Raw genomic sequence first — 11,855 nt, forward strand, 5'->3', positions numbered from 1 at the left:
CCTTCTCCACTTACTTTGTTTAAATTTAAAGCGACAGCGGCGGCCCCTCCGTCCCCGGCCCGCCGGGGGTCCGGCCCGCCGCAGCTGAGCTGCGGCCGGGGGTGCCTCTAGCACGGCTCCGCTCCGACCCAGGTGTAGGGTTTCCTACACCCGGGGTCTTGTCCTGTGACCCCCCCTTCCCTCTGCCCAGGGCTGATGGGCGCCACGGGGGCACCCCAGGTAATCTCGTCCGGGTGGGGGGAAAAATTCCCACGGATTTTGTAGGGAGTCCGGCTGGAATTAAAGGCGATCGTGTGCCCTCTCACTGCTGAGGAGTGATTTGGGGGAGAGAGTGGGGGCTCGTTCAGGTTACACGGACTTTCAGAGGACTTTCTGCTCGCCTCCGTCGGCAGGGAAAAGCGGAGTATCTGGGAATTTTTGCGAGAGTGAAAGGAATCGCCGGTGTTGGTTTAACGCGTTTCAAAACCCCGGTACTAACGAAAGAGGAATGTAATTTCACTTAAAAGGCGAGTTAAAGCGGGGAAATCGAAATCTGATCGAAATGGACAAGGACGACCCCGAAAAGCGCTTCTCTGCCACCCTGAGACATGGAGCCCGACCCTCGATACCCGGAAAGAATCGGGGGTGGGAGAAACACCACCAAATCGGTAATTAGAAAGATCCCGAGGCACCGACACGAAGCCTCTCCTGTAGGAACAGACACACAAACACATTACACCCCTTCGGGCTCCCGCCCGACCTCTCAACGGGGAGATAATCTCCCTTGCAGGTTTTAATTCGGGTTTACGAGACCTGCTTTGGCACACGGAGAGATGAACGATTACAATTCACTCCATATCCATATATCTAATTTATCCGCATCCCAGGGGGAGGGATGCGGGCAGCCACGGCTGTTAGGAAGCGAGGTATCCTGTCTGCCCGCGGCTGGGAAAGGCCGCCGGGCTCCGGGCTCCGGGCTGCTCGGTACCGGCTGCCCAGCGGGGCCGGGCCGGGCGGGAGAGTCTCTTCCCGGGCGGCGGGCGGGCGCACCCCGGTACCGTCCACCCGAGGAGGTCATTAGCATTTGAATGATGGGGAAGGGTTGGAAACGCGCGATCAGACCCTGCCGCGAGTGTTTTTTCTCCCGTCCCGGATCGCAGCGTCACCTGTTGCTGCCACGGGCTTGGCGCGCCAAGTCTCATCTTATTTAATAAAATAATAAAGTGCGAACTGGTCCCGCACGGGCGCCGGGCCCCATCCGAGCCCGGGGGGAGCGGGGACGGGCAGACGTTCGCCCCTGCAACCCCGCCTGGGCCGGGGACACCGCCTCCCGCCGCCTCCCGCACGATCGCCCCGGTAAATGCACCGACGGACCGGTGAAAAGGGCGGTGTACACATCCCCGGGGATCCCGCCGTGCTGCCGGCCGGGGTGCTGGGCTCCGGGAAAGGCGCCCTGAGCTGCCCCGCAGCCCACCAGGCACAGGCAGGGGAACCGCTGAGCCCGGGGGGTCCCGCCGGTGTCTTCCCTGGTTCAAAGGAGGGGAGACTCCCCCGCTGCGGCCGGGCAAGAGATTCCCAAGGGGGACAGAGCTGGAAACCCCCTGGAGAGTGCGGGAAAGTGGCCCTCGATGAACCCGAGACGAAGCGGGTGAGACTGGAGAGATAGACAGGGAGAGAAAGAGGGAGGAAAAAAGAAATATTGAAAGAGGGAGAAAGATAAAAAGAGCAAGAGAGAGAAAAGAAAAGAGGAAAGGAGGGAGAAAGAGAAAGAAGCAAAAGAGAGAAAATAAAAAGGAAAAGAGGGAGAGAGGGAAAGAGAAACAGAAAATAAAGAGAAGAAGGGAGGGAGGGAGAGGGGAAAAAAACAAAAGAGAGAGCAAAAGAAAGAGGGAAAGAGGGAGAAAGAGAGGAGAAGCAAAATAAAGAGAAAGAGGGGAGGGGAGATAGGAAAAGAGATTAAAAGAAAGAGGAAGACGGAGAAAGGGAAAAGGACACAGTTAAATAGAAGAGCGAAAGAGAAAAAAGAGAGAGAAAGAGACGAAAGAGAGAGAGAGAAAGAAATAAATATAGAAATAAGGAAACAAGGGAAGAAAGAAAGAGGAAAGAAAGAATAGGCGAGAGTGAGAAAAGAGAAAGAAAAAAGAAAAAAGTGAGAACGAGAAAGAAAAGGCGAGGAAGAGAAGGAGAGGCGAGCCGTGCTCCGGGAGGCGAGGGGAGAGCGCGGAGCCCCGGCCCCTCTCCTCGCCCGACAGACAGACGGGGGGGCGAGTGCAGGGCCCTGACCTACCGCCAACATCTCGAGGAGGATTTCAAAAGCACCAACTTAATTTCCAAGGCAATTTTCCTGCGGCTGAGTCGGCTGCGACAGCTCCTCCCTCCCTCCCCAGATCGGAAAATGGGATTTGTTTTAAAACCTCGTTTCTCGACTTTCTGTGCCGGGAAAGGAAAGAAATAAAAGGGAGATGGGGAGGGAAAGAAGATGCTGGAGGGCAGCTGTTTTCCAAAGTTACGAGGCAGGAAAATGTTTTCAGTGAGGCACTGGGGCACAGGGAGATCGGGCGTTATTATTAAATCCTAAATCCACCGTGAAAACGGGAGTTTCTGCGCAGTCACAGGGAAGGGCTAGGGCAGTCTCGGAGGAAGGGCCGAGCTATTGGAAAAGATGCTCTTGATGTCTAAAGGCGGTTTCTATAATCCAGGTTGATTTATTTTTGTTCGGGGCTGCGAGGAACTAGAAAGAGAAAACCAAAAAGCTACCGGAGAAAGGAATAAGATCTTGACCTTTCCTAATTCTCCAAATCGGCAGTAATGGAAAGCAGAAGGTGCCAGGGGAGGAGGCAGGAGGCGAGGGCCGAGCGGGCGGTGCACCGGGGCCGGCCGGGCCGGGGTCCTGCACCCCGCAGCTGGCGGGTCGGGGCCCGTTTGGCGAGGGAAGGGCCACGCGCTTCCTTCCTCGGGACCCGCTCTGCTTAACACGGGCTTAGTTAAGCGAAAGTAGAGAAAGAAATTACCGCCCCCCTCCCGCTGCGGTCCCGACGGGGATATTCCGGGGCAGGATCTTTTTATACCGCCCCGATAAATCCGAGGAGAAAACCCCGTTTTCCGCCTCGTCCGGGCTGCGCACACACGGAAAACCGCCGCGAAGTAAATACGCAGAGATCATCGCGGTTTTGTAACAATCCCTTCATCTGACATATAGAAAGGAGACGAGTGGAGGCACATTAAAAAAAAAAAAATCAGCTCCACAGATGTCTGACCAAAGCCAAAGCAGGGCGGGGAAACCCGCATCCCGCCGGCCCCGCTCGGAAACAGCCGCCGAGCCGAGCCCCGGCGCGAAAGGGAGAAGGGAAAAAAACCCCAAACCTGCGGCAAAGGATCAGGCCCCGCGGCGGGAGCGGGGTCGCCGCCGGCCCGGCTTTGCCCAGTATTTAACGCTGGCAAAAAAACCACCGAGAGCAGAACAGAGAACCGGGCGGATTCACCAACGGACGAAAAGGAAGGGAAATGCCAGGTCGCCTTTTTGGCCAGGGACTCCCAAGAAGCGACTGCAACAGCTAATTATTTTCCTTTCAGTGCTCGGTTATTGCTGGTGTCCTCCCCGCCTCCCCCCCAATAAATAAATAAAACCCTCCTTTAGGCAGCGAGGCGTGAAAAATGATCCTCGCTGAACGCTTAAAAATAATGTCCCGTGAAGATCGGGGCTGCGGAACCCGCCAGCCCCGTAATTAGGAGCCATTATCCGTCCTGCCTCGCCGAGGCAAGTTTTCGCCTTAACCTCCCGAGCCGAGGCCGGCCAGGGGTTCCCGGCCCCAGAGGAGCCTCCCGGGCCCCTCCCCGCCGCCCCCCGCCCCGGCGGTTGGGGGGTAGCCGGTTCCCGGGGGGTCTCCGCGGATCCCCCCCCCTCCCCGGCTCCCCGAGCGACGCAGATATTTCCAGGCGGCGTGAGTTTGACCGGGGCACGGAAAGAGCTCGGGTGCTCGAGGGAAATTTAGGGGATGCGAAAAATCTAAAGTTAGAGCCGCTTGGGGATCTTCCCCCCCAAAAAAAACCCAACGGCGCCGGCGCTCGCAGCCCCCCGCAGGCCAGGGAGAGCCAAGCCCAGCCCGGCCGGCAGCTCCGGCAGCGGGCAGCCCACCCGGCCCTTGCTGCGGGGGGTACCGCGGCTCCCGGTTAAGGGGGGAAAATGCCCCCGCTCCCAAGTCAGCTCAGCTTCAACCCCGGCCGGCGACCGCGGCTTAAAAACCCGCAATGACTCCGCAAGGCAAAAGAAGGGGAAGGGAGTCGGGGAAAGGTGTCCCAGTCTCAGAACCCCCCCGAGCCCCCTTCCCTGAGCATGTGGGGGAAGGGGTCTCTCCGGGGAAGCACCGCTTCCCTGTAGAGAGGACCCCCCTCCATCCCTCCAAACCCTGAGACCACCAACTTGGAGAACCCCCTGCACCCAGCGGGGGCTGCAGGGGCGAGACGCACCGGTTCACCCCCACGGGCACCGGCTGCTATTTCTTAGCCACTCCTGGCACCCTTGGCTCACTTTCCTCCGGCACTTCGCAAACAAACAAGCAAAAAAAAAAAAAAATTAAAAATCGCTACTTTATATTAAAATAACCCGCCCCCCTTCTTCCAGACACACAACCACCACCCAGCCTCGCTGCACATCGCTTTCTTCCCTCGGATCCCGTCTCCTCAAAGCAGGCTCGGTTATTAAAGGAGGCTGAACAAAGATAGCCCCGAGAGCAGCTATCAGCGCATTTTAACTTCATCAAAGACTTCGGGGGAGAGGGAGAGGAGGGGTCTGGCACCTTCTAGTAATGAGCTTGTCAGGAACACCCCTGCCAGAGCAATTGAACAATTTGCACACAAGCAAAAGAAAAGGAGCGGGGAGGGAGGGAGGAAGGGGAAATGCTACAAAAGCCCCTTCAATTTCCAACCATGTGCTTGGCAATCTGGAAAATAGATTCATTGGCCTCCTCTTTTCTCCCATGTCGAGTCTTGTAGCCTCTTTTGTAGGAGCTGGACATGAAAGGGAGACAACCAAGTGCCGGACACGAAGATCGCTTTTCAAAAGCAAATGTGTGTGAAGGCGAGATGTGAGACCGCTCGCTGCGGGGAGGCGGCACGTTCAGGAACAACATCAACAAACTGCGCGGAGGTTCGAGGTGGCACAGACAGGGGCAGAGGAGGGGGGAATAAAAAAGGGGGGGGGGCGGGAGGAAGAGAAAAGAAAGGCCGACCCCCCCCTCCCCCCGTCCCCCGGCGCACACCGCCCGGCTCCTGCCTGCGCCCCGGCGGGCCCCGCACAAAGCCCCGCTCGCCCGGGGACCGGCTCCGTCCCCCGCTCCCTGCCTCGTACGTCTCAGCTTTTTTCTTTTTCTCCTTCTCCTTCAGCTGGCTGCGCGGGCAGAAAGGCCTCGATTCTTTAGATCAGGGTCCCTGCCAACAAACAAACCAAAGAGCCACGTTTGGTCCCTGAAATAAATAAATGGGGGGGGGGGAGGGGGAGAGGTTTGGAGGAGAAGGGAGCGCTTAAAGATGTTTATTTACTTTGTAAGTTGTTGCAAAATTTAGGCGGAGATCAAGTTTCATTCGGTCATTCAAATGCTGCAGGCCCAAGGGGGGACGTGTGTGCGGGGGGGAAACCCTCCAACTTATTTTCTTGTGTGTCAACTTTTCCAAACAAAATAAAGGGAGGCGGAGGGGGGAGAGAAGGGATAACCTTTCTCCCGGCTCCCACCTCCCTCCCCCTGGAAACAGGCTGAGGATTTTTTTTTTTTGGGGGGGGGGGGCACACCAAAAAGCAAACAAAGAAATAAAAAATAAAATAACAAAAAAAAAATCCGGGGGGTCCTTTCCCTTGCCGGCCCGTGGACCCGAAGCAGGGACCCCCCCACCCCGCGCCCGGCCGCGGAAGGGGCCGGGGGAATCACGGCCGGTGTGGCAGCCTGCAGCGGTGGGAAGGGAGGCGGCGCGGAGCAGCCCCGCGCAGGCTGCGCGCCCGGCCGCGGAGGGGAGAGCTCAGCCCCGCCGGCTTCGGGCGGCGAAACTCCGCGACCGGCCGAGTGCCGCCAGCCCGAGGGTGGGAGCCACTCGCTTCCCCGAGGCCCGCGCGGGGCTCTCGGCTCTCAGCGTGACAAAGGACATGGCAAAGAACGATTGGGATTATTATATTTTTTTTTAACCAGGTCACAAACATTTATTAATTTACACCAACGGTGGACAAAATTCTGTTGCCTTTTCCACATCAAATTATTCACAGATTCTCTCAATAAAATAGATATGACGGATGCACAACCAGTGAAGAGTTAACTGGACTCCGCTCATTAGCTCCCGAATAATCTATATACAAATAATTACCAATACACCAAAAAACCCACGCACAGAGGGGGTGGGAAAACGGGGGATCAAAAAAAAACAGTATCGGAATTCTCCAAACTTCCTGACGGATCGGATTTTCTTTTAAACGTGCATTTGAATGTTTCATTGGGGGGAAAAAAAAAAAAAGGAAACAAAATAAACCGCAGTCCTGAGTTTCACCGACTTTTCTTCTTCTTAAAAATAAAGAAACCCTAAACAGTGCCTTTTAAAACCAAACCCGAAGCTTCAAAGAAACTAAAAGTAAGATCGAGCCATTAAAACATTTTCTTTGAGAGCAGGGGAGACAGACACACATGGCAAAACTGCCCGGGAGAGAGATTTGCAGGAATGAAAACGGGCTCGTTGCGGCCGGGGGCGGCTGCACTCCCCTGGCCACTTTCCCAGGCGATTTGGGGGACCCCCGCGGAAAATCCGCACCTCTCAAAGGAAACATTTCCGACCCTAAGACCGTTTCTTTCTTAACATCCCTCCCTCGCCCCCCGCAAGACGTTGCGTGTTTAACCAGCCCAGGTCCCAGCTTACGTTACGGCCAATTTATAAATACGCTTTGGCGCTTGCGGGACGAAATCGTGTTTTTCTTTCCCCCCTCCCGCCACCCCGATTTATTTAATTATTTTTCCCCCCCCGAGCAAAGAGACACAAATAGATCTGGATGCCACAGAGCCTGGAAATAAAGTAAAAATTAAAAAGAAAAAAAAAAAAAAAGAGGAAATATTTCCTACCTTAAAACACAACAGGAGGAGATGGGAAGGGGGGACGGGAAGAGGGAAGGGGAGCAGTTTCGGAGGAGGGGGGAGAGCTGGGAAGGGGCCGTTTGCTTCGCGACTCTCCCCCCTCCCCCCCCAGCACACTTTAAAAATGACAGCTGCTCAGGGTTGTGATTTTACTGGAAAAGTTCTGGGCCGGCTGCAGGAGCGGCTCGTGTGCCAGGCTGACCTGGGGCTGTGCCGGGGCCAAGGCGGGGCTGAGCACGGCCAGGACCTGCGCCGGGGGGCCCGCCTGGCCGGCGGGGTAGGGCGCGGCGGGCGCGGCGCTGGGGTTGGTGCTGGGCGGCGGGGGCACGGCCCCCCCGATGATGTTGTCTATGGAAAAAGAGGGCCGGGAGGGGTGGTTGGTGCTGCCGCCGCTGCCGCCGCCGCCGGCGGGCGTGGGGTCCGGCTTCAGGGTCTGGAGGAGGGCGGCGGGCAGGGCGGGGGGGCTCAGCTGGGGGTGGTAGAAGGACTTCCTGCAGTTCAGCTCGCCGCCCAGGAAGGAGGGCAGCCCCGAGGCGGCGGAGAAGACGGAGGCGGCGGCGGGAGGCGGCGGAGCCGGTAACGGGCAGTGCGGCGCCGGGAACGGGAAGGCGCCCGCGGCGCCGCCGCCGCCTCCGCCGGGGTGGTGGTGGTGGTGCGGGGGGTAGCCCTGGAGCTGCAGGCCGTAGTTGTAGCCGTAGGGTCCGTAGGCGAAGCCGGGCAGGAAAGCGGCGGGGTCGGCGGCCCCGGCCCGCAGCAGCAGCTCGGGGTGCGGCGGGTGCAGCTGCTGCTGCCGCTTGAAGCGCTTCCTCCGGCGCAGGAAGCTCCCGTTGTCGAACATGTCGGCGGACTCGGGGTCCAGCGTCCAGTAGTTGCCCTTGCCCGGGTTGCCGGGCTCCCGGGGGATCTTGACGAAGCAGTCGTTGAGGGAGAGGTTGTGGCGGATGCTGTTCTGCCAGGCGGGGAACTTCTCCCGGTAGTAGGGGAAGCGCCCGCTGATGAACTCGCAGATCTCGCTCAGCGTCAGCCGCTTCTTGGGGCTTTGCAGGATGGCCATGGTGATGAGGGCGATGTAAGAGTAGGGCGGCTTCACCAGCGGGTTCTTCCCCCCCGTGCCGCCGCCGCCGCCGCCGCCCGCGGGCGCCTTCTCCCCGGGCGCGGCGCCGCGGGCGCACGCCGGCTCCGAGCCGCCGGCGGGGGAGAGCCGCTCCGGGGACCCCCCCATGCGCGCCTTGGCGGCCCCGCTCCGCGGCAGGGCGAGCCCCAGCGGATCGCCGCCGTCCTCCTCGTCCTCCTCCTCCTCGTCCTCCTCCTCCTCCTCGTCCTCGCTGTACTTGCCCCCATCCTGGGGCGGGCCCACCACGTCGATATCCGCGTCCTCCACCTCGGAGAGCGGCTCTTCCTCCGGGGAGCGCTCGGACATGATCCCGCAGCCGCCGCCGCCACTGCTGCCCAAAGTCATTGTTGTGCGGCCGGGGCGGCCGGGGCCGGGCTCCCCCCCCACCTAGCGGCGGCTCCCGGGATGGGCCCGGGGCCGTGCCGGAGGGCTGCGGCCGCCGCTGGGACTCCGCGCCCCGGCGCCGCCGCTCCGCGCTCCGCTCGCCGCGCCGCTGCTGGCGGGGCCGCGGCAGGGCTGCGGGGTGGTGGCTGCGGAGGGAGGGGCGGCGGAGGGGGCGCGGGGCGGGGGCGGAGGGACGGGACGCCCGGAGGCCGGGCAGGGAGCTTGGAAGCAGCGATAATAAATAATAGCAATAATGATAATAAAAAGAGAGAGAGAGAGAAAAAAAAGGGGGGGGGGGGAAGCGGGGGGTGCGGCGGCTCCTTGGCAGGGCTGGGGGGAGAAGGGGAGGGAGGGAGAGGGAGGGAGGGGCGGGGGAAAAGGGAGGGGGGAGGGCAGAAGTTGGGAAGGCGGCTCCCCCCTCCCCACCCCTCCCGAGCTGGGACCCGGTGGAAACGCTTCCACTCTGCGCCTCCTGCCAGCGCTCCCCAGGCCTTTATACGGCCGCCCCGGCATCACGTGCCGCCCGCCGCAGCCCCCCCCGGGGCACGGCGAGGGGCTGCCCGGCCCGGCCCGGGTCCCCGGGGAGCGCGGCCCCCGCCCCCGCGGGGATGCTTTCGAGGAAAAGCGCTGCCCGCTTCCCCGGCCCTCGGATGCCCCCGGCTACGCCTGGAGCTGGCTGTTGCGGGAGGGGTGTCGGTGCCTGATAAAGCCACCCCCCCCGCCCCAAGCACCCCGTGCTGGAGGCTCCCATGGCCCATTCCTGCGGGGTGCGACGGCCACCTCCCTCCGCCCAGTGGCTGCGGAGGGTCCCTTCTCCCCCCGAGGGCTGCCCACCCACGGGGCTGGGGGCTGAGCTGCCGCCCTCCCGCAGCCTCGCCTGCGGGGACCCTCGCTCGGCCAGGGCCGAGCCCTCGGGGCCTCCCGAGGGTGTGTGTGTGAATTTGGGGATCCCCGCTCCCCTTCTGCACACGCTCACGTCACCGACACGTCACCGAGCCCGGAGCACCCTGCCTGGAAATCCGCCTTCCCCGAGGGCTCCCACGGGCCCGCACCCGCGGAAGGGATGCTGCCGCCCGGCAGGTGCGGGGCGAAAGGCGAGGAGCAACGCTCAGTCAAGTCTCCCCCCACGCGAGAAATAACCAGAGGGAAGGCTGTGCGTGTCCGCGGGATGCTGGGACGGCTCCCGAGTCCCGCATCCCCGCCCGACGGGGCTGGCCCGGCCGGGTACCGCTTTCCGAGGTGGCCCACCGGCAGCCCGGGCAGGCCCCAAGCACCCACCGGGTCGGGGAATCTCTGCCGGCCTCGGAGTCTCGTGCCCGCCGCTCTCCTGCCATGGCTCCCCGCGGGGTGCAGCATCCCCCGAAGGCTGGCGGGAAGGGGGTGGTGGGCAGCGGACACCAACCTTGCCGCGGGCTGCAGCCGAAGCGGGAGGATTTCCCTGTAACCAGAGGCACCCCAGGCCCCCCCGCAGCCACAGTGGTGTCCCCACGAGTGGCAGAGCCCCGTTCCCACGCCTGCGGCCGCCCCTTCTGAGGGCAAGGCCGGGGCGGCCACCCCGGCGCCGGGCGGGGGACACGGCCACGGCTGCAGCCGCCCACCCCACGCCCCGTGGGTGGCTATAGCAGCCCGGTGTCCCTGTCTCTGCCACCGACACACCGAGCCACGCTCGCACGTGTTTTTTTTTTCTCCCCTAGAAGGCTCTGCAAACACGCAGCCGCTTTCCCGGGGGGGAGGATGCCTGGGGAGGGAGGAAGGGGATGGTTTCCTCCAAGGAGGTGCCAGGGGGAGATCTCTCCCCCTCCAGGGCCGCGTTCAGCAGTGTGAGAATCCGCGGTGATGAATTGCCAGTCGCTGCCGTTAACAGGTGCGAGCATTTGGTGATAAAATCTCCAGCACTAATACCGGGGAGCCGGGCCAAACAGCTGCGCGGTCCCGCTTCCAAATGCCGGTCACAATTACTCAAGCCCTAACGACTCGGTGCACAGGCTCGCCGAGCTCCGGGAGACCCCGAGGAGCGGGCAGGAGCGGGCAGGAGCGGACGGCGCTTCGCCCGCGCATCTCCAGTTGAAGCAGCTATTACAGAGCCGGAGCCTCTGCGCGGACTCGGTCGCATCCTCCTCCCTCGCCGCCAACGCTGCGATCGGGGAGGATTTCTCGACCGGAGGGGAAAATAGATGAATAACTGTGCCGAGAGTTGCTCAGGAAGGTGGGAAGCCTGTCCCGCGGGCGCGTGTCAGGGCTGAGGGAGCTTTCCTGAGCTCTTTCACTTTTATACTCCTCCGATGCTGACAACCTGCGTTTGCAATACATACGCATACATCTCCCGCTCGTATGTCTGTGTGTATATATATTCAGTTATATATATTTATATACTTTTTTCTTTTTTTTTTCCTTATATATATAATAGCTAACACGGAGAAATGCTTCGGAGACGCCGCATCTTTCTTTCCGACTTTGTTTAAACTCTCCGTTCATCAGCCCCGCGGAAAGGCGATGGGAAGAACAAATGGAAGAGAGCGGGGAGGGAAAAGACCCGAGCCGCTTTCCATTTTTATTAAGTAAAATAATAGTTATGCCTCCCCTACATAAACGAAAGTGTCATAAAAAATTCCGAAGCAGCTGCCAGAGATTTCGACCACACACACAACGGGGCGATTGAATTTCCACTTGGTGCATTTCATGGCAGCGAGGAGCCGCCGGGAGCTGCGCCTTGTGCCTCTGCAGAGCGGCGAAGGGGAACGCAGGGGGGCCACAAAATGACGCGCTGCGAGCGGCCGAGGACAGCGGGCACCGCCCGGGGGATGCCCCGCCGCCCCCCGCGCCCCTCCGCGTCCCCACGGCGCCCGGTCGCAGGGCCAGCCGCCTCCCCATCGCCCTGCCTGGAGGCTGGTCCCGCAGGGCTCGAAGTGAAACAGATGTGGGTGTCTGCTGCCCGGACCCCCCCTCACCGCCCTGCCCCGGCTGCCGGCTCTTCCCCTGCCTGGAAGGGCGGGCAGCCCGCGGAGGGAGCCCCCGGCAACGGGGGGCTCGGATGGAGCCGTTTGCCGCTGTACTCATGGGCATCGGGACCACGATGAGGGAGGGGGAGGAGGGGGGGCGAGAAGGGTCGATCCGAGGCGGCTGTTGATGGGATGCGGCCGGTGTCTTGTCCCGCTCCCGCCTGGACCTCCCCCTTCAGCATCGCGCATCCAGAGCCGCCGCAGCTCCAGAAATAGCATGTCCCGATCAGCCACCATCGACACTATTCCTGTCTGTTTCAAGGCAAAATATCGTCC

General features: G+C 61.1%; 1 protein-coding gene across 1 annotated transcript; it reads right to left on the bottom strand.

Annotated features, from left to right (window-relative positions):
• Window positions 1-5,564: 5,564 nt before the first annotated feature.
• FOXD2 (forkhead box D2) lies at window positions 5,565-8,703 on the bottom strand. Its single transcript, XM_075155850.1, is given in 3 exon segments — window positions 5,565-7,695; window positions 7,697-7,746; window positions 7,749-8,703. Coding segments are annotated over 3 exon segments (1,338 nt in total). The 5' UTR covers window positions 8,542-8,703; the 3' UTR covers window positions 5,565-7,200.
• Between the last annotated feature and the right edge of the window lie 3,152 nt (window positions 8,704-11,855).

This window comes from Calonectris borealis, chromosome 8 (assembly GCF_964195595.1).
Source record: "Calonectris borealis chromosome 8, bCalBor7.hap1.2, whole genome shotgun sequence".
NCBI classification, from domain to species: Eukaryota; Metazoa; Chordata; class Aves; order Procellariiformes; family Procellariidae; genus Calonectris; species Calonectris borealis.